The sequence below is a fragment of the Oncorhynchus mykiss genome, chromosome 4, assembly GCF_013265735.2.
Source record: "Oncorhynchus mykiss isolate Arlee chromosome 4, USDA_OmykA_1.1, whole genome shotgun sequence".
Lineage (NCBI taxonomy): Eukaryota > Metazoa > Chordata > Actinopteri > Salmoniformes > Salmonidae > Oncorhynchus > Oncorhynchus mykiss.
In genome coordinates this window covers 12,560,407-12,582,029 of record NC_048568.1, presented here as the reverse complement: position 1 = coordinate 12,582,029, position 21,623 = coordinate 12,560,407, and the positions used below count along the sequence as shown (strand labels likewise).

The 21,623-nt window shown below is 42.5% G+C and overlaps 1 protein-coding gene and 1 pseudogene across 1 annotated transcript; both read right to left on the bottom strand.

Annotated features, from left to right (window-relative positions):
* Positions 1–980: 980 nt before the first annotated feature.
* On the bottom strand, positions 981–7,714 carry LOC110522111 (CMP-sialic acid transporter). Its single transcript, XM_021600236.2, has 8 exons — positions 7,495–7,714; positions 6,968–7,148; positions 6,616–6,775; positions 5,052–5,204; positions 2,232–2,298; positions 1,965–2,141; positions 1,723–1,857; positions 981–1,351 (listed from the first exon to the last, which is right to left on the bottom strand). The coding sequence occupies exons 1-8, from the start codon at positions 7,502–7,504 to the stop codon at positions 1,218–1,220; spliced, it is 1,017 nt and encodes a 338-aa protein (XP_021455911.1). The 5' UTR covers positions 7,505–7,714; the 3' UTR covers positions 981–1,217.
* Positions 7,715–17,380: 9,666 nt separating this feature from the next.
* Positions 17,381–21,160, bottom strand: LOC110522118 (annotated as a pseudogene).
* Between the last annotated feature and the right edge of the window lie 463 nt (positions 21,161–21,623).

Sequence of the window (21,623 nt, the reverse complement as noted above, 5' to 3'; positions counted from 1 at the left end):
TTCTTCACCGTAGGGATGGTGCCAGGTTTCCTCCAGATGTGGCGCTTGGCATTCAAGCCAAAGAGTTCAATCTTGGTCTCATCAGACCAGAGAATCTTGTTTCTCATCGTCGGTGCCCTTTGGAAAACTCCAAGCGGGCTGTCAGGTGCCTTTTACTGAGGAGTGGCTTCCGTCTCTACCATGAAGGCGTGATTGGTGGAGTGCTGCAAAGATGGTTGTCCTCCTGGGTGAACTCTGGAAGGTTCACCATCAGGTTCTTGGTCACCTCGCTGACTAGGGCCCTTTTCCCCCGATTGCTGTTTGGCCAGGCAGCCAGCTCTAGGAAGAGTGTTGGTGGTTCCAAACTTCTTCCATTTAAGAATGGAGGCCACTGTGTTCTTGTACTTTCAATGAGGCAGATTGTTTTGGGGCTACCCTTCCCCAGATCTGTTTCCTCGATACAATCCTGTCTCGGAGTTCTACGGACAATTCCTTCAACCTCATGGCTTGGTTTTTGCTCTGACATGCACGGTCAACTGTGTGTGGGTGTGTGCCTTTCCAAATCATGTACAATCAATTGAATTGACCACAGGTGGACTCCAAATCAAGGACGATCAATGGAAACAGGATGCACCTGAGCAAAGGGTCTGAATACTTATGTAAATAAGGTATGATTTTTTTATTTTCAATACATTTGCAAACATTTCTAAAAACCTGTTTTCGCTTTGTCATTATGGGGTATTGTGTATAGATTGAGGAAAATAATTAATTGAATCAATTTTACAATAAGGCTGTAACGTAACAAAATGTGGGAAAATGGAAGCGGTTTGAATACTTTCCGAATGCACCGCAAATGCTCAAGCTCTCTCGCAGGTGAGATTCTGTCAGCTGTGTATATACATTCGGTACTTTGTCAATAGTGGAGTAGTTGACATTGACAGTGGTTCATAAAAAATATTGTTGACCATTACTAACAGCAGTCCCACAGTAAACAAAAAAATAAGGAATAAAAACCCAAATGGTATTTATTTTCTATGTATACATTCTGCCTCAGCGCCACACTTCCCTTACTTTATGCTCCATCATTACTGATATAATGATTCATCTAGATTATTGAAGTTCCTTGCCGACGCTCTTATGGGACGACAGTAGACCGCAGTGTGAAAGAGGGCCTCACGGGCAGCTCCAACACAGAGGTCAGGAAAGACCATAAACCTTTGCTATTCCAGACCCAGGCTTCAAACAGTGATCAGTTTCTGCCTGGCCTCCTTGTCTGTGTCTGCTCTTGGAAGCTTGGTGGTGTCTTGTTTCGGAAGTCCATAAAGGTATATGGAGACACACACCAGCATTGCCCCACAAGCAAAGGTAGCAGCTGCATGAAAAGGGAAAATGGTTACTGAAAACCTGCCATGGACTATTGATGAATTCACTCAAAAATATTTTCCGATTTTTTTCACTTCTAATCAGTGTTTCCCCTATATTCATTAATTTAGAAATAAAGATACATTTCTGCCACGACACACAAATGGATAGTAGTTGACTTAATGACTGGAAGTTTATGGGAACAGGTAGCACATATCATTGCGCTAGTAGCAATGTACCCCCCCACGACCTTTGCCACAAAGGCTGAAAAAAAAGTATACTATATTAGTACTCGAGTGTCAGAGACCACACAAAAGCCTAGTGGCTGAACAGTAACTTATGGTAGTCCATGCCCACAAAGATGTGAATGACTTGACTCACTTATCTGTAGCCCAAACAGAGTGACGGATGCCACAGTAGAGAGAACGATGGCGGCTGCAGCAGAGAAGCCTTTCATGATATTGTCTGTGTACTTCACCACCACTGATGTGTACAAACCACCCACACTGGCCAAAACTGGAAGAAGATTAAAAAAAAAATGTATTAAATTTTTTTTATTTTATTTTTTTGCATTGTAGAAAATCAGGAATATGTTCATGTGTCAATATTGAATTTTGACTCACAGACTACAAAGCACACCCAAGGCGTGTAACTGTAGAAGAAGCCTTTCTCTATGACCTGAGCGCCCTCAGTCATGTAAACTCCAGCGAGGGTGACCACAATGCCAGACAGGTACATCTGGATGTTCCTCACCCATAGGGATGTGTCTGAGCTCTTTAGGACCTTCTCAAAGTACACACCTGCTCAAACACAAAAAAGGGACACCATTAGATTACCTGCCATTATCATCATAGAATATTAAAAAAGGTATTAAGATAAAGCAAGATTACCTGCAAACCCGGAGCACAACACAGCCACAGCAATGGCCATAAACCCCAAAAATGGGTTCTGCTCCACCTAAAAAAGATGAGAACATATCGAATACACCTTACATACCAAGACATTTAGCCCCCAACTTTGTGACGCTTTTCTTTAGATCTGAAAAGGTATTGCCAGTAAACAAAGGAAAGCCTGTACTTTTAATTCCGCCAACCGACCAATTCATGATTGCGGTAAAGTTGTCTACGGCTTAGTATGAAACGTAGCCGTAATGCCAAAGCGGCATTGGCACAAACTACCATAGAATTAAGAATACTAGAATGGACATGAACCTTCTTATGATGAGATGATAAAGGTCAGCCATAATGGTCAACCAAAGCTTGCCAGTGCTGTGATAAGTATAAAATAATGAATTTCTGCACTAGCCAGACAGTTTTAGAGGAACTGGCAAATGAACTGCCAATATTCTATTCAAACAACACAGTCATTCTACAGGCTGAAATCAGTTGATGATAGGACTTAGACAACTTGTAAATGCAACTAGTACTGATATTGCATCATATAATAACACTCACAAATAGAGACATTTATTTGCTAGGCAGCACCCATTACTAGGCTGTAACCATCCCATCACTTCACATAGTGCATGCTTAGTGGTGGGCTGTTCTCTGAACCACACCTGGATGAATCCATTAAGAATTACTGTGGGGTTGAATACTACTGAATTACGAAAATATTGGAATAAAGTAGGCGAATGCAAAAAGTCATGTATCAAATGGCTGCTTACTGAAACTCCCCGTCATCCAATCGTTATAATATATTTACATCAGACTGATCTTAAATTGGTCAGAAATATTGAAAACATTATGGGATAATGCATCAACTTCCCCAGCTTTACATTAATCAGCATTGTGTAAGGGATAATCAACAACAAGTTGAAGGTGTGTTCATGGAAGGTGTGTTCCATGACGTCTAGAGGAGTGGAACTCACCTTCCAAGGAGTTGCATTGTCTGGAAAACAATGCATAGAGCCATGAGTTGATTATCCCTTTTATACTATGGCTATGATGTAACACATTTGCCGCTAGAAATGTGTTCAACATCCACTGAAGTAGCTAGCAAGTTCACTAGATAGCGACAGTAGTTGCCTTGGTAGCCAAACAAACAGACTTGCTAGTTCAGCTAACGAAACCATCAGTACTAGCTTGCTATTATGAAAATCAAATTCAACAATGCCAATAATGTTTTCAATTCTACTTTTGCTTTCAAAAGCAACTCAAACATGTAAAAATGAACTTTAGCCACTGAATTCTACCATGCAAATATACTGTGCATTATAGGGAAATAATAAATGCACTAGAATGTCCTTCAAGCCAATCAGAAACAAGTATTCAACAATGCCATGGTATAATTAAGTGATCATGTCCGAGAAGCCGATGTTTGGAGGATATATTGGCACGGGTGTTGTTAGTCCCGAGACAAAGTCGATGGCTGGCAAACCGGGTTTTCCAACATTGAAAAAATGATTGATAGTTTAATTAAAAAATATATTTTGATTAATTTGTTCATACTATTTCATCCTTACACAAGATATAGTCCTGACACAAAACTAGGGTTGCTACCCAAGCTGGCTGGTTGTTCGTTCTATCGGTCAGTTTGCCAGAGACACGACCCAGTCGTTCAGTCTTTTTTGTTCTATATCTTTGGACACAACCCAGTCGTTCGTTCTAAATGTTCCATTACTGTCTGGCAACGTTCTTATCCCTTGCTTGCTAGCTAGCCAACTACTGCTAATGTACAGTCGCGTCAAACAATGCATTCAGAATAACAGTGTGATGGCATTTGCATTTGTTGTTTAAGCTGTTTTCTAGTGACATTTATTTAGACATCTATAACAATGAGCTTATGAGGCGTGATTTCTCCTGGCATAGAAAATGTGCTCTCTCCTCAGGACACTGTTGTTCAGAGGAGCTGGCCAACAACACATCTAATAACCTTTGCAAATTGAAACTGGAAAGACTGGAAAGTAGCTGCACTTCGTTTCGTTTGACCTTTTTTCAATTGACATTTCTTTGTACACACACACACAAAGGTTGGGGTCACTTAGTAACGTCCTTGTTTTTGAAAGAAAAGCACATTTTGTGCATTAAATTAGCATTACATTGATCAGAAATACAGTGTAGACATTGTTAATGTTGTAAATGACTATTGTAGCTGGAAACTGTAGATTTTTTTATGGAATATCTACAGGAACTCTGCTTAGAAGGCCAGTTTTATTGCTTCTTTAACCAGAACAACAGTTTTCAGCTGTGCTAACATAATTGCAAAAGGGTTTTCTAATGATCAATTAGCCTTTTAAAATGATACATTTGGATTATCTTACACAAAGTGCCATTGGAACACAGGAGTGATGGTTGCTGATAATGGGCCTCTGTACGTAGATATTCAATTTTTTTTAATCTGCCGTTTCCAGCTATAATAGTCATTTACAGGTTTATGCTGGCAATAATGTGGTAAAAATGGGCCTGTTTTGAAAGGGGGTCATATAAACATTGCACTGCCCCCAATTTTTTAAAACATTTTTACAGGCAACATTCCATAAATCCTATGTGAAAAGTGTATAAGATTCTTAATAAATAGACAAGGCAGAGAATTCCAAACCTCAAACTTGGGTTGTAAACAAGCCATTAGAACATCAGCAACGAACCAGTATACACTTTACAGGCCCATTGGCCAGGTCTCCCTTGTAAAATAGGGATTCTGACCTCAAATGGGACTTCCTGGATAAATAAATGTTAAATAAAAAGCCAAAACAGAAACACCAAGGGTACCTGGACTTTAGTGGCCTCTGCCGGTTTCCACTGGACCAGTGTGACGCCTAAACACAGCATAAAGACTGAGAACCACTGCAGCCTGCTGAGAGAGCGGTTCAGCATGAGGACCATGCACAAGGCTGTGCACGGGATCTTCAATTGATAGGTCACCTAGGTAAGGAAGATACAGTGAGAATATGAGCCAGAGGGGAAGTATAGATACAGTACCAGTCAAAAGGTTGGATACACCTACTCATTCAAAGGTTTTTCTTTATTTTTACTATTTTCTACATTTTAGAATAATAGTGAAGACATCAAAACTATCAGTTGTGTTGTGACCAGGTAGGGGTGGTATACAGAAGATAGCCCTATTTGGTAAAAGACCAAGTCCATATTAATGGCAAGAACAGCTCAAATAAGCAAAGAAAATATTACTTTAAGACATGAGTCAGTCAATACGCAACATTTCAAGAACTTAGAAAGTTTATTCAAGTGCAGTCTCAAAAACCAGGCGCTACGATGAAATTGGCTCTCATGAGGACCCGCCATAGGAAAGAAAGACCCATAGTTACCTCTGCAGCAGAGGATAAGTTCATTAGAGTTACCAGCGTCAGAAATTGCAGCCCAAATAAATGCTTCAGAATTCAAGTAACAGACATCAACTGTTCAGAGGAGACTGTGTGAATCAGGGCCTTCATGGTCAAATAAACCACTACTAAAAGGACACCAATAATAAGAAGAGACTTGCTTGGGCCAAGAAACACGAGCAATGGTCATTAGACTGGTGGAAATCTGTCCTTTGGTCTGATGAGTCCAAATTTGAGATTTTTGGTTCCAACCACCATGTCTTAGTGAGACGCAGAGTAGGTGAACGGATGATCTCTGCATGTGTCATTCCCACCGTGAAGCATGGAGGTGGTGGTGTGATGGTGCTTTGTTTGCTGGTGACACTGTCAGTGATTTATTTAGAATTCAAGGCACACTTAACTAGCATGGCTACCACAGCATTCTGCAGCAATACGCCATCCCATTTGGATTGCGCTTAGTGGGACTATCATTTGTTTTTCAACATGACAATGACCCAACTCACCTCCAGGCTGTGTAAGGGCTATTTGACCAAGAAGGAGAGTGATGGAGTGCTGCATCAGATGATCTGGCCTCCACAATCACCCGACCTCAACCCAATTGAGATGGTTTGGGATAATTTTGACCACATGGTCAAAGAAAAACAGCCAACAAGTGCTCAGCATGTGGGAACTCCTTCAAGACTGTTGGAAAAGCATTCCAGATGAAGCTGGTTGTGAGAATGCCAAGTGTGCAAAGCTGTCATCAAGGCAAAGAGTGGCTACTTTGAAAAATCTAAAATATATTTTGATTTGGTTAACACTTTTTTGGTTACTACGTGATTCCATGTGTGTTATTTCATAGTTTTGATGTCTCCACTATAAATTCTACAATGTAGAAAATATTTTTAAAATAAAAACCCTTGAATGAGTAAGTGTGTCCAAACTTTTGACTGGTACTGTACATCCAGCCTTAATGTGACATGTTCTGCAGAAATCAAGAAATGTGTAGTTTATACCTGATACACAGCTGCATCAAGATTGCTCAAGGCAATAAAGGCCATGTTATTCTGAACTGCATAGACCACAGAGGGAACACTCAGTTTCAGCAACTCTTTTGGACTCCAAAATACATGTTCAACTATGGACGCTTTTAACCTGCCAAAGCTGCCAGTTTCTCTGCAAGGTGAAAATGAAGACAAACATGTATAAAAGCTGAGCTACTGGGACATTTATATTCATTCAACAAAATACTCAACACAAGGGTGTTCTACAGTATTTCTTCAAGGCAGAGACCAATGGAAAAAGGCTATCCAAGTGCATTTGGAACATGTACGGTCATGAAAACGGTAGTACATTGGATATACTTACTTGGTCAACATCCCAAGGCTCAAGAACAATTTAATAACTTCCGTGATGCATACTGCTGTTGTAGAGAAGTACATAGCTGTTGATGATACTGTCCTTGTGTATCGTAATACCACGGTGTAAGTTGCTGCCACCAGTGTCATCACTGACAGACAGTAGACCTTGAACATCACACTCACTGGCTCTGTAGAGAGAGGACAATGATTATTGACAGCATGAAGTGTGAAGTTCACAGAAAGTAAGACAATGAGGCAAGGAACCGAAAATCAGTGTGGACGGCCACTTACTGACGAGATTCGCATTCGAAGTTTAGACAGTCACCTAGCTAGTTGTATCTGGACTCAGCAGGTGGCTAACTAGCTACTTCGCATTGCCCTTCCGTTCAGAGAAGCTGTCTTTTTTTAGCTGGATAGCAAAATACCAAATACAATTTGTTTAGTTCAGTGCATTAGGCTAACTTGTTGCGTTAAATAGTTCCCGAAACAGGAACTAGTAAATAACGTTAAGCATAGCTAGCATATTTCACTTACCGTTAGCCATGGTTAACTTGATTGTTGTGATCCGTTGTTAGACGAATGCTTGGGTACTTAACGTGATCACCTACCGATGTGTCTGTCTGACGACACGTTTAACTGAACATCACAAGTATGATTATCAGATATGAAATCCTGAATAAGGTCCTCTTCTTCTTCTTTGGTATCATGGCGTTCGCACATTTGTTTGTGCATGCCGCCACCTAGAGTGCGGGAGTGTGGTGGCCGCTCACGTTACATTTTGTGATACAAAAATAAAAAGGAAATAAATTGCACCACTACACCTATATACCACTATTCAGCGGTGGAAAATTAGGTTTGGGGACGTTGCTCTTGCACTGGCACTCACCATCTTCGGGGAGGTAGGTTTGGGTGACATTATCCCTCCTCGTGTGAATTAGATTAGCCTGCATTGAGTGGGCCACTTTACTATGAAGATTGTCTTGAAAAAAAACGTCAGGACATAAGACTGTTAAAAGGTTTACCTTCTTGAATAAAAAAAAGATTCAAGCAAGAAGACCAAGGTAACAGTACACTCAATAATGAGCCAATTAAATCACTGACCAATTTGATTGCTTTTCTCCTCAGCTCCCACTCATTCCACTCGTACGAGTTCACAATGTTGGTTTCCAACAAATAAGTGTCCACCTGAGTGCTGCTGTTACCAACAGTCTCTCCCCTGACTGGATCTGCAGAGACAGAATTTCAGTGCACCGTTGGTAAAAAATATATATATATATATCAATGCCAAGTTCTGAAGATGGAATTTAAGAATTATGATATTGTAAGTGAACATACCTCAGAATGTGGAGTGACACAGGCAGTTGGAGGAGCTGGATAAGCTCAGGGGACCACTTTGCTTTCTCTGCCACACTGGCTATGTACTCATCTGGTTTGGATCCAAATCTTAAACATGCCTCCTTGGAGCTGAAAACATAGTATTTCTCCCTATGTTTCAGGACTCCTATGCTTGGGTTGCATGAAAAAACATAGTCACTTCTTTTGAATATTTTTAATAATAAAAGGGGGGAAATGTATTATTTGTACAACAATGTAGCAACATATACAATTGCCACCTCAAAAATCTACACACCTGGCCCATCCTTCACGAGTGTACTGAGACTGCTGAGGGGAGGAGGGCTCACAATAAAGGCTGGAATGGAGTCCATGGAATGGTATCAACCACATGGGCAATCACATGAAATGTGGTTGATACCATTCCATTGACTCCATTCCAGACATTATTATGGGCCCTCCTCACCTCAGCAGCCTCCACTGGTGTATAACCACAAATTCCCTTGTATTGCAGTGGTAATTTGTCAAATTCAGCTGTTATCTCAGGCAAGAGCTACTCTTGTGTTTTGATCTCAAAGGGGGTCAATATGGTTTTGAGCTAATGATAGAGATGTAAGAAACGCAGAGCTATAGTGCTGGTGAATGTGAGGGTGTTAACACAGTACTTACCTGAAGACTCCTTCATTTTCTTCTCGTCGTTCTTGATCTCCGACACCAGTATGTCCTCCAACTGAACATCAGGGAAGAGCTGGGACTAAGCAACCACGAAGGGCTGCAGGTTCACCATCATGTTACTGAGGCTGCTCAACAGCACCATCTCATCCTGAAAACCTGATCAATACTTTGCTGGAGCTGTGAAATGGGTCTGGAAGAGGACATAGAGTATGAGAGTTGAGGTCTAGAGATTAAGGGCCGGTTTCCCAGACATACTGTAGGTTAAGCATAACCCTGGACTAAAGAGCACTTTCAATGGAGATTCCCTTGCTTTTTAGTGTAGGACTAGATTTAATCAGTGTCCGGGAAACTGCCCTGTAATGGGAATATTTAAGATGACTAAGAGTGATCAAATGTATATTTCTGTAATACACATGCCTTCCATTGTTCTGTTTGCGACATTTTAGTTGCGGGTTGATGGTTACTAGACATTATGATGAATGTTATAGATTGTTGTCATTTGTTCTCAGTTGAGCTGTTGCTCCTTGACCTTGTTTATGAGGGACAAGAAGGTCCCCAGCTCCAACTGGGAAAATATGATTTTTAAGGCAGCTGCTAAAAACACTTGCACACACACACACACACACACACACGTGAGCAAAACAGGAACAAACTGATCAATGGTGGAAAATGGGATGATTCCCAAATTGTAAATACTATCAGTTCCATGGCCAGTGTAATTACAACTTACCATTTTGCACTTTCCCTTCTTTGTGAATAGGGATACCTTAATTGACACAATAACAAAGCATACTCCCCACCTCTGTTCCGGTAAAAAGCTGAGGGATGGGACTGGAGAAATGTAACCACTCAAATTCATAGACAGCGCTATGGGTTTAAGGATTGACCATCCGTGACATCAACATTATAGTTTTAATAATGTTTTTAGGCTTTGCAGTGTTTGTTTAAATGTACTTTTATTACAAACACTGAAGAAAAACAAGCTTGTATTTTGGTTTCTGATGGGGTATGACAAGTTGAACTGTGCTCATAAGGCATTTATTTTTATTCTAAAATCAATGGGTAAATATAATTAATTTATTAGTCCAAACAATTGATGTAGCAACTAAGGATGGCCACTTTAACTTGTTGTACAAAATGAGAATAAAAGAGTCCTTCTGAGTACGTGTAGCCTCTCGCACTGTTGTGATGTCGGTGGGGGAAACCAGACCTGAGCTCAGCAGAACATTACTGACAATCTTATTTATGGTAAAGGCCCTCCAGATCCTCACGTGTTTTCACTCGGCTGTCAGGGATTTCTTGACTAACTGGGCCTAGCTTCGACTGAAGTACCTGCTGGTGATCCTCAAGGAACTCACCTGGGACACAAAACACGACCTTTGAGGCTAAACTGATGAATAGGTACAAGACCAGTATGCCATGTCTTTAGAAGGTACTTGACAATGGCCTCATGTCTCAACATAGATAGGGTTTAGTTAATAGGCCATATGAATCAAAGGTTGGTTCATACATCCTTTGAGCATTTTAAAGCCCCCAATTACGTCGAGACTTGTAATTCATGTCAAAGTAGGCTTGCTTCTTGATCATCTCAAGGGCAGGGCTCCCCTGGTCCATGAGCTTGTCCACACATAACTGCAAAGGAAAACAACACTGATGACGATGAGCCCATTGCTCGAAGATCTCAGGCATGATACCAACCAAACCTGGTTGTTATAATGAAATGGAGTGAATCTACACACTTCCAGAAGTTCTAACATCTTGCTGGGTAAGAGTCTGATCAACTTTGAATAGAACTTGTGGGTCCAACAAAACATTTTTACCGAAAAGGAAAAACATTGATTTAACAAAGTAGCTAAACACTGTCACTGACACTGCTTGCCTTTATCACACAAAGCTAACTAGCTAGCCACGTTATTAATTATACTGAAAAATATATATATAAATGCAACATTTTAAACGATTTTACTGAATAACAGTTCATAACGACATCAATCTATTTAAATAAATAAATGATGCCCTAATCTACAGTGCCTTGCGAAAGTATTCGGCCCCCTTGAACTTTGCGACCTTTTGCCACATTTCAGGCTTCAAACATAAAGATATAAAACTGTATTTTTTTGTGAAGAATCAACAACAAGTGGGACACAATCATGAAGTGGAACGACATTTATTGGATATTTCAAACTTTTTTAACAAATCAAAAACTGAAAAATTGGGCGTGCAAAATTATTCAGCCCCCTTAAGTTAATACTTTGTAGCGCCACCTTTTGCTGCGATTATAGCTGTAAGTCGCTTGGGGTATGTCTCTATCAGTTTTGCACATCGAGAGACTGACATTTTTTCCCATTCCTCCTTGCAAAACAGCTCGAGCTCAGTGAGGTTGGATGGAGAGCATTTGTGAACAGCAGTTTTCAGTTCTTTCCACAGATTCTCGATTGGATTCAGGTCTGGACTTTGACTTGGCCATTCTAACACCTGGATATGTTTATTTTTGAACCATTCCATTGTAGATTTTGCTTTATGTTTTGGATCATTGTCTTGTTGGAAGACAAATCTCCGTCCCAGTCTCAGGTCTTTTGCACTCCATCAGGTGTTCTTCCAGAATGGTCCTGTATTTGGCTCCATCCATCTTCCCATCAATTTTAACCATCTTCCCTGTCCCTGCTGAAGAAAAGCAGGCCCAAACCATGATGCTGCCACCACCATGTTTGACAGTGGGGATGGTGTGTTCAGCTGTGTTGCTTTTACGCCAAACATAACGTTTTGCATTGTTGCCAAAAAGTTCAATTTTGGTTTCATCTGACCAGAGCACCTTCTTCCACATGTTTGGTGTGTCTCCCAGGTGGCTTGTGGCAAACTTTAAACGACACTTTTTATGGATATCTTTAAGAAATGGCTTTCTTCTTGCCACTCTTCCATAAAGGCCAGATTTGTGCAATATACGACTGATTGTTGTCCTATGGACAGAGTCTCCCACCTCAGCTGTAGATCTCTGCAGTTCATCCAGAGTGATCATGGGCCTCTTGGCTGCATCTCTGATCAGTCTTCTCCTTGTATGAGCTGAAAGTTTAGAGGGACGGCCAGGTCTTGGTAGATTTGCAGTGGTCTGATACTCCTTCCATTTCAATATTATCGCTTGCACAGTGCTCCTTGGGATGTTTAAAGCTTGGGAAATCTTTTTGTATAAAAATCCGGCTTTAAACTTCTTCACAACAGTATCTCGGACCTGCCTGGTGTGTTCCTTGTTCTTCATGATGCTCTCTGCGCTTTTAACGGACCTCTGAGACTATCACAGTGCAGGTGCATTTATACGGAGACTTGATTACACACAGGTGGATTGTATTTATCATCATTAGTCATTTAGGTCAACATTGGATCATTCAGAGATCCTCACTGAACTTCTGGAGAGAGTTTGCTGCACAGAAAGTAAAGGGGCTGAATAATTTTGCACGCCCAATTTTTCAGTTTTTGATTTGTTAAAAAACTTTGAAATATCCAATAAATGTCGTTCCACTTCATGACTGTGTCCCACTTGTTGTTGATTCTTCACAAAAAAATACAGTTTTATATCTTTATGTTTGAAGCTTGAAATGTGGCAAAAGGTCGCAAAGTTCAAGGGGGCCGAATACTTTCGCAAGGCACTGTATGTATTTCACGACAGGGCAAGGGCACAGCCATGGATGGGCATAGGCCCACCCACTTGGGAGCCAGGCCCAGCCAATCAGAATTAGTTTTTCCCCACAAAAGGGCTTTACTACAAACATAAATACTCCTCAGTTTCATCAGCTGTTCGGGTGGCTAGTCTCAGACAATCCTGCAGGTGAAGAATCCAGATGTGGATGTCCTGGGCTGGTGTAGTTACACGTGTTCTGCAGTTGTGATGCTGGTTGAATGTACTGCCAAATTCTCAAAAATGACATTGGAGGCAGATTAACAGCTCTGGTGGACAGTCCTGCAGTCAGCATGCCAATTGCACGCTCCCTCAAAACTTGAGACATCTGTGGCATTGAGTTGTGTGACAAAACTGCACATTTTAGAGTAGCCTTTTATTGTCCCCAGCACAAGGTGCACCTGTGTAATGATCTTGCTGTTTAATCAACTTCTTGATATGCCACACCTGTCAGGTGGATTAATTAGCATGGCAAAGAAGAACTCATTAACACAAATGTGTGCATAAAATGAGAGAAATAAGCTTTTTGTACAAATTTAACATTTCTGGGATCTTTTATTTAACACATGAAACATGGGACCAACACTTTACATTCATGTACATATTACCTCAATTAGCCCGACTAACCGGTGCCCCCGCACATTGACTCTGTACCAGTACTACCTGTATATTAGTTTTTTAAATTTCTTTACTCATCTATTGTTTACCTGATACCTATTTTTACTTAATAATTGCACTGCTGGTTAGGGCTTGTAAGTAAGCAATTCACTGGAAGGTTGTATTCGGCACACGTGACAAACTTTGATTTGATATGTTTATATTTTTGTACAGTATTGTAAGCCAGGGACCCATCAGGAAAGCCACTAACGTTGCCGACACCATGCCCCTTTTCCTGTACATTCTTGAGCAATTTCTCTAATTATGTTTTTTAATGACACTTTCTGGTCGAGTACGAGACATGTTTTTAGCCTGCAAGCTACACTAGAGATCACGCAAATTCCCCACTTCTGCACATCTTCATGGTTGCCATGGTAATCAATGTGACACTGCATGAGCCACAGGATGTAAAAGTTGCAATGTTGTAACTGTAGTAGCTAGCATAATGCATTGATGCACACATTTTACTGGCCTTCTCTTTCATTTCATGTCATTAAATGCTCATTTAATTTTTTTAAACTTTGCATAACATTGTCATGCAGGACTGTCACGACATCTGCCGAAGTCGATGCCTCTCCTTGTTCGGGCGGTGTTCGGCGGTCGAAGTTGCCGGTCTTCTTGCCATCGCCGATCCATTTTTCATTTTCCATTTGTTTTGTCTCGTTTTTCCACACACCTAGTTCTCATTTCCCTCATTATGTGTTGTGTATTTAACCCTCTGTTTTCCCATGTCTTTGTGTGGTATTGTTAATCTGTTCATGTATGCACACATTAGGCTGGTTAAGCTGGGTTATGTTAAACCCTTATTTGTATTTCGTGTTAGTTTGTGCCGTGTGCTTTTGGGTCGCCAAATAAAAGGCTCCGTTTTGCTACCAACTAGCTGCTCTCCTGCGCCTGACTTCCTACAGCCATTCACGCATATCCTGACACGGACATAATGGAAACGGATACATTTTGATAAAAATATTTATTATAAAAACAGACATTACATACACAACTTGGTATAGATGAAGGTAGCAAAACTCAAGCATGGAACGGACAGTTCAAACAGGAGAGGCTGGAACTTCAACTCAACCTCTGACCAAGAACTAACGTCAATGAGCTGAGTCTCCATATTTTAGCCCTTGGATAAGGCCTTTGTTATGGGTGTAAGTGGCCATGAAAGCAGCTACGAAGGCTCAGCTTGACAAATACGAAGCAGATGGCCACATCATATCCGTCACCGAGCCTACGGACTGGATAAGTAATATGGTTATCGTCAAGAAACCAGACAAGCTACGGATATGCATTGATCCTTAACACCTCAACCGGGCTCTGCGACGTTCACATTACATTATGCCCACGTTGGAGGATGTTCTTTACAAGCTCCCAAAGGACGGAGTCTTCACGCTCGTGGATGCCAGAGATGCCTTCCTGCAGTGCAAGCTCGACGAGCCCAGCAGCTACATGACCACCTTTTGGACACCCTGGGGCAGGAAGAGGTGGTTGAAGCTTCCGTTTGGTGTCTCCGTGGCTCCAGAGGTGTATCAGCGGAAACAGCATGAGCTGTTGATGGGACTCAGTGGCGTGGAACCCATAGCAGATGACATCCTCGTAGTGGGCTGTGGGGACAGTGATGAGGAGGCAGAATGTGACCATGACGCCAAGCTGCTGGCCCTGATGGTCAGATGCAGACAGGTCAAGCTAAGGCTAAGCATAAAAAAGCTTCAGTTTAAAGTGCCAGATGTCCGCTTTCATGGGCACATCTTGTCCTCCACCGGATTGAAGGCGGATCCTGAAAAAGTGAAGGCTGTCTTGGAAATGCCCCACCCATCTGACGTGAAGGGAGTGCAGCGCTTCGTCGGATTCGTCACCTATCTGGCCAAATTCCTACCGCGGCTCTCTGAAGTGTGTGAGCCATTGAGGAGGCTCATGGACCAGGACACCATCTGGCATTGGCTCCCAAAACATGACGCAGCGGTGAGGGAAATAAAACAACTGGTCACCCAGACACCTGTACTGCGATACTACAATGTGTCAAAACCTGTCACGATTCAGAGTGACTCAAGCCAGTATGGACTTGGCTGTTGCCTCATGCAGGAGGGCCAGCCTGTGGCATTCGCCTCTAGGGCACTCACCCCAACAGAGCAGAACTATGCCCAGATAGAGAAGGAGTGCCTCAGCATTGTGTTTGCATGCCAACGCTTCCACCACTACCTGTACGGGCGCGACAATATTACCGCAGAGACCGATCACAAGCCCCTTATTGCTATATTCAGCAAGCCTCTCCTGAATGCCCCAAAACGACTGCAGAGCATGCTACTGGCCCTACAAAACTACAACCTCAAGGTGGTGTATAAGCCAGGGCCAGAGATGTATGTGAGTGACACGCTCAGCAGGGCTACTGCATCAGGCACTCACACACGCTCCATGCATGAACAACATGCAGTGTGCAGCTTACAAACAGAGCAAGTGGATGTTGAACACATCAACCAGGCTGACTACCTTAATGTTACGGACCAGCGCCTTATACAAATCAGACAGCACACAGACAGGGACGGGCAACTCCAGGCATTGAGGTCTGTGATTCTGATGGGCTGGCCCGACTGCAGGGAAGAAACTGCTTTAGCCGTCAGAGAATATTGGCCAGTCAAAGAGGAGCTCAGTGTTCAAAACGGAGTAATATTCAAGAGTCAGAGAGTCGTTATTCCCCGGTCTCTGCGCCCTGAGATGTTGGCGTGTGTGCACTCAAGTCACATAGGAGGTGAGGCCTGTTACAGACAAGCACGTGACACACTGTATTGGCCAGGAATGCAGAGTGAAATCAAAGACTGTCAGTAAATGCACAATCTGCAATGAATATGCCATTGAGCAACAGAGAGAGACGATGATGTCCCACAAGCTACCGATGCGCCCCTGGCAGATAGTAAGTCTAGATCTCTTCCAGCACAGTGGCAAAGACTTTCTGCTGGTAGTCGATCATTACTCAGACTTTTGGGAGATCGACCTCCTCCCCGACCTCTCAGCAGAGACAACGATCAAACGCTGCAAGGCTCAGTTTGCCCGCTATGGCCAGCCAGATAGGGTAATTTCAGACAATGGACCCCAATTCTCCGGAGTTGAGTTCCGAAAATTTGCTGCAGGGTCACTTCATCACCACGACACCCAAAAGCTAATGGGAAGGCAGAGTCCGCAGTAAAAATCGCAAAGAACCTCTGCAAAAAGGCTCTGCGAGAGGGCAAAGATGCCTGGAAAGCAATCTTGCAGTGGCGCAATACCCCGACAGAAGGCATGGACAGCAGCCCGGCACAGCGCCTCATGGCACAGCGCTTAAAAGCAGCTCTGCCAGTAGCCAGCACTCTCCTGGAGCCATGTGTGGTGACAGACGTGCTGGTGAAGCTACGTCACAGAAGACAGGTCTCCAAGTTCATCTACGACAAATCAGCAAAAGACTTACCTGAGCTCAGGGTGGGTGAAATGGTGCGAATGAAGCCGGACAGACCTCTGGAGACTCGGATCCTGTGTACAGAAAGTGGCACCACGCTCCTACTTGGTCGAAGTGAATGGATCACTGTACCGTCGTAACAGGGTTGACCTTCGGATTGCTGAGCCAGCACCTACTCAGAACCCTGATGGTCAAAGCGGTCGGTCGCATGACAAAAGACAGAACCCCAGCAAGTCACATGGGGCCTGAGGCACTGGGCGAAGAGCCAGGGGATCACAGGTCGGCCGCTCCCTCACCCATCAATTCTCCCCTTAGACATTCAGGTGACACGCCTGTGCGGGAACCTGCAGTCCTCGCAGACAAGCCCCCTGTCTTTTCACGCTGCGGGCGTCTGTCCCAGCCACCAAAAACACTTAATCTGTAGGTTTCCCATCAGGGATTGTTGACAGAGATAAACGTGAAGAGAATATCAAAATGTGTTGTTGTTACCTGGAAAAAAAAAATAAAAAATTACTAAACTGTTCATGTTGGAAATTGTTACTAGGTTTGTTTTGTTAGTGAATTGACACCTCCTGTCCTATTTTATTAAATGGAAGATGTTATGGGTGTAAGATGGCACAGTGATGCCATCTGTTGGTAAATGTTCATTACTGCAACTCTCGTGTTTTACCGGGGTGCTTGAGATACCCGGATGTGTTGTCATGTACTGAACAAGACTGGTTACTCGCATCAATGCCACTGTCTCGTCATTTAACATTCTAACAGCCTTTCCATTTCACAGGGGTTGATTACGGACTTTCACTTAAGACCTGAGATTAAGATCACATGGCAACCCCACTTCTTTAGAGTAGAAAAACACATGGCAGTTCTTAAAAAACACCGAAGAGTACATGTAAAAATGGTGCGTCAAAGACTGGGTTAAGTAACACGTGAATCATACACTAGGTAGTAAGTAGTAGGTCTACTGTCAATAAAATAGGGTTGATACTCAGGTCAGGTTTATCAAAATGCTGCAAGGTCCAAACTAATAAGGCCAATTGTGTGTCCATATGAACAGGCCATTTTTTTGGAAGGGTACAAGGTAACCGTCAAATGGGAAAGTCATAGCCGCAATGAATCAACATACAACGTTCTCATCAAGTTGAGGTATTTGCTGTCAAAACACTTTTATAGTAGAAAAACATGCACTTAACAGATGTGTCCCATTCATTACAAAACGTAGAACGATTTATCAATACTCGTAAGTCAGAAAAGTCTATATTGTGAACAAACGTGTACCCGAGTCAAGAATAGGTGACGTTGTTAATTGAACCAAAGGGACCCTTCACGCAAACAAATGTAGGTTTAAAAGATCAATACACATTATTTTTTATTTAACTAGGCAAGTCAGTTAAGATCAAATTCCTATTTTCAGTGACGGCCTAGGAACAGTGGGTTAACCGCCTTGTTTAGGGGCAGAATGACAGATTTTCACCTTGTCAGCTCAGGGATTCAATCTTGCAACCTTTCGGGTTACTAGTCCAACGCTCTAACCACTAGGCTACAGGACTTGCGTTATAGGCCTTAATTTTGGGACATGCAACATTGAATGCGGTTAAGTGGAGAGTCAAGAGGGAAAACTCACAATGGAGAAGTAAAATGAAAACAGTCAGTCTACCATTTAGGTGTGGTGGCAGTATCAACAAACTGCACATACTCAACACTTCACCTGCATTGATTTAGCTACAGGTCTTGGAGGGGAAACTACAGTAACTTACCTTTCGCCAAGTTAACACTGAAAAGATGAACATGATCATTTTAGGTTGAAGTTATTTCAAGAAAATGAAGAAAGCTAATAAAATGCACAGAAAACTATTACAATTTGACCATCATGTCATGGACCTTGCCAAAACCATGGCATATGTAGTAGTTTCTCAGAAACGGAGAAGACTGATCAAATGGGCCTTTAAATAAAGTAGATCGGTTTTCCTACCATCACCAAAATACCTGGGTCACCCCCCCCCCCCCTAAAAAAACAATTTGAAAAGAGGAGAAAAGGGTGGGAAAACAACCTAATATTTCAAGAGGCACACAGAGAAATATGTTCAAACCTGTTCTGAAGCGCGTACAAATCATCCTCAGGACATCTTTGACAAAGGCATCAATTTAAGGAATGCAACCGTCTTGAATCAGGATTTATGTCACTAAGCATAAATCAGAACATTCCCAACTATTGTCTGATCTGTCTGACAACAGTAAAACAATTTTATATCACACTCAAAGTAATAGAGCGTTGGAAGCTTCAAGCTGAAATGTCCACTGGCATTATGCAGTAGAGCTATATTGCACCATCCATTTCAGGACCATCCAGTCCAGATGATGAGTCCAGCTCAGAAGCACTTCGTGAAGACGATCTGTGGGCCATGTTCCTCATATTCCTCTTGGCTGATCCAGGTGAAGTCAAAGGATGACAAGTTAGCTAGCACTGCACCTCCACTCCAAACAGATACATCTCTGTCCTTAGGGCTGGTCACACGCACACACACACTCCCTCAAGTCTGTAGGCACCATGGTTCTAATTTCACTCTGAAGCCGCTCAGGCAGTCCAGCCAGCAGGGTATTTCCACCTTCACAGAGGAAATTAGACTTTTAGGCTGTGTCAAATGGCTACTTTTGACCAGGCTTCTTTTGACCACTACATAGGAATAGGGTGACATTTGGGACACAGTAGCAGACATGGGTGGATGAGTGGACAAGTATTCAGCAACTGATAAAGCAAAACTATGTACCTGATAGGACAATGTTCCCCAAAAAGCTCCGCCAGAGGTCAATGTCTGAAAGGAGGATTGACTTGAAAATACTCTCATGCATCCCGTAATGGTCTCGTCCAATCAGATCTGGCTTACACTGTGGATGGAAGACATCACTGATTAACAGATCAAAGCTGACCCCTGGTGGCCATCCAATGGCTTACTTGGTAGTACCATAATCAAAAGCTGTTGGCGGAGTTAAAACACTTGCAGTTCTTAGTCTCAATTTCCTCAATACATAGCAGCAGATCACTTAACCATCACCACTCATAAGGGTGAGTGTTCTTTAAAGTGGGGATACAGGGGGTCGGTTAGAGGCTTACCTGAACCGCTCTGTGCTGAGCTGGACGACCTGTCCATCAGGCATGATGTAATACATCACTGCTAGCCCACAGGTTAACTCCGATTCATAGTCCCGAGCCACCTGGCAGCATTTCTCCTTTATCTCTCTCACAATCTCCATCTCGGTAAAAGTGTGCATGCACACTCCCTGCTCCTGCAGAAGCTGGGACACAGGATAGCAGAAAGCAAAGGTGAAAATAACTAATTGTTTTATTGACCAAAATGAGCATATTTAACAGAGTCCCTGTAAAAAAAAATACATAAACTGTTAACATCAAATACCATTTTAAGGTGCATTGTAACATCATGGCCAGCCAGGGTGAAGCACTGCGTGAGGTAGACAGTATCCCTCAAACACTGGCACCCTATGACTCACTCCATCCCCAGAGTCAAACACTACACCTATTAGAAGACAAAGGCTACAATGATTAGCAATCTTATCCATTATTAAAGCTAAAAATACATAATTTCTCACCTAGATTTTTAGCAATCTCCTAGATTTGAATCTTTACTTTGAACAAGAGTGAAAGCATGCAATCCTTTTCTCAGGAATATAATCACTGGATTAGATGGATTCATATATTAACTGAATCTACTGTATATTTACTTACATCCACAGAGTAGATAAAAGTTAGTTTACCTGTGGACCTCCCTGCTGCGTAGAGCGCCAGCACTGCCTGCATGGCCACATAGGCGAGGGGAACGTTAAAGCAGTCAAACATAAGTTCCATCATGCGCTGGCGGTTCTCCAGCAGGTTCATGGCTGCCTCGGTCAATAGGACAGGGTGGTCGTCTGGATCGACCTGCAGCTTGCTGGAAAGTGTGGTACCAAATCTGAAGCGAGACCAGTGAGGTTTAAATCCTATAACCGCCAGGTACTACAGCGTCATCAGAACATCAATGGGATAGAATTATGTCAACAGTAGACAACCCTTCTCCATTTCCTCCCAGTTGCTTATAATTCCGTTTTTTTCATGGGATACTTCAGTACCAGGACTCCTCTCATGTGTTGAGCCTCATGTCCAATGAAAGTCTCCCGTTCAAAGTTGCCATTCATTATTTCCTGTTGACAAAACAATAGGCAAATCAGAAAGCCAGTCTCCATGTTGGGAAACGTATGGTGGCGGCCTAGCAGATGAATAGCCACATGACCAAGGATAAACACCAAATAATTTGCTCATACAATTACCTCACATTTAGACAGCCCAATGACATTTGAAAATATAGTATTTGGGAGGTCCTGATCAGCAAACCCTGCTTTCATCAAATCAGATCTGTGTCCAGCACTGTTGGAGTATTGAAATTGGTCATCTGTAAATACAAGTTCAGAGAGATATAATCATTCCCATTTAACCGAAAGAATGTATAATATTCAAAAGGTGAATAACGTGAATGTCTTTCCAAACAACTACTAATCCTTACGTCTCTGGTGGTTATTTGGACATTGGGTTGATTGACAGGTGACCTAGAGGTGGCCCTCCTTGCAGTCCTACACCTCTGAAACCCATCAGGGCTCTACTTCTTTCCACTCATCAGCTCCGCTTGGTTCACATGATCCAGATATCACTTCAGCAAACATACGAGGTAGCTCTTCAGAATTAAACCCAGAATGTGCCATTGAAATATCCTCAGATTTCTGGGAGAGGTTGGATTTCTATCTGAACACCGGCAGAGTCAACAGGTGTTAATGTTGATTCAACAGAGGAATTGTCTAGAGAGGACTGCTCACGGGACTCCAAAGGGTTATTGCATAATGATGCCTGTTGAGCTGTGA

Excerpts from the sequence above, each read along its gene's own strand:
- LOC110522111 (XM_021600236.2), bottom strand. Across the intron at positions 6,776-6,967 it reads AGCCTTGGGATGTTGACCAA|AGAAACTGGCAGCTTTGGCA; the intron begins GTAAGTATATCC and ends TTCACCTTGCAG. Across the intron at positions 1,858-1,964 it reads TTGGGTGTGCTTTGTAGTCT|TTTTGGCCAGTGTGGGTGGT; the intron begins GTGAGTCAAAAT and ends ATCTTCTTCCAG.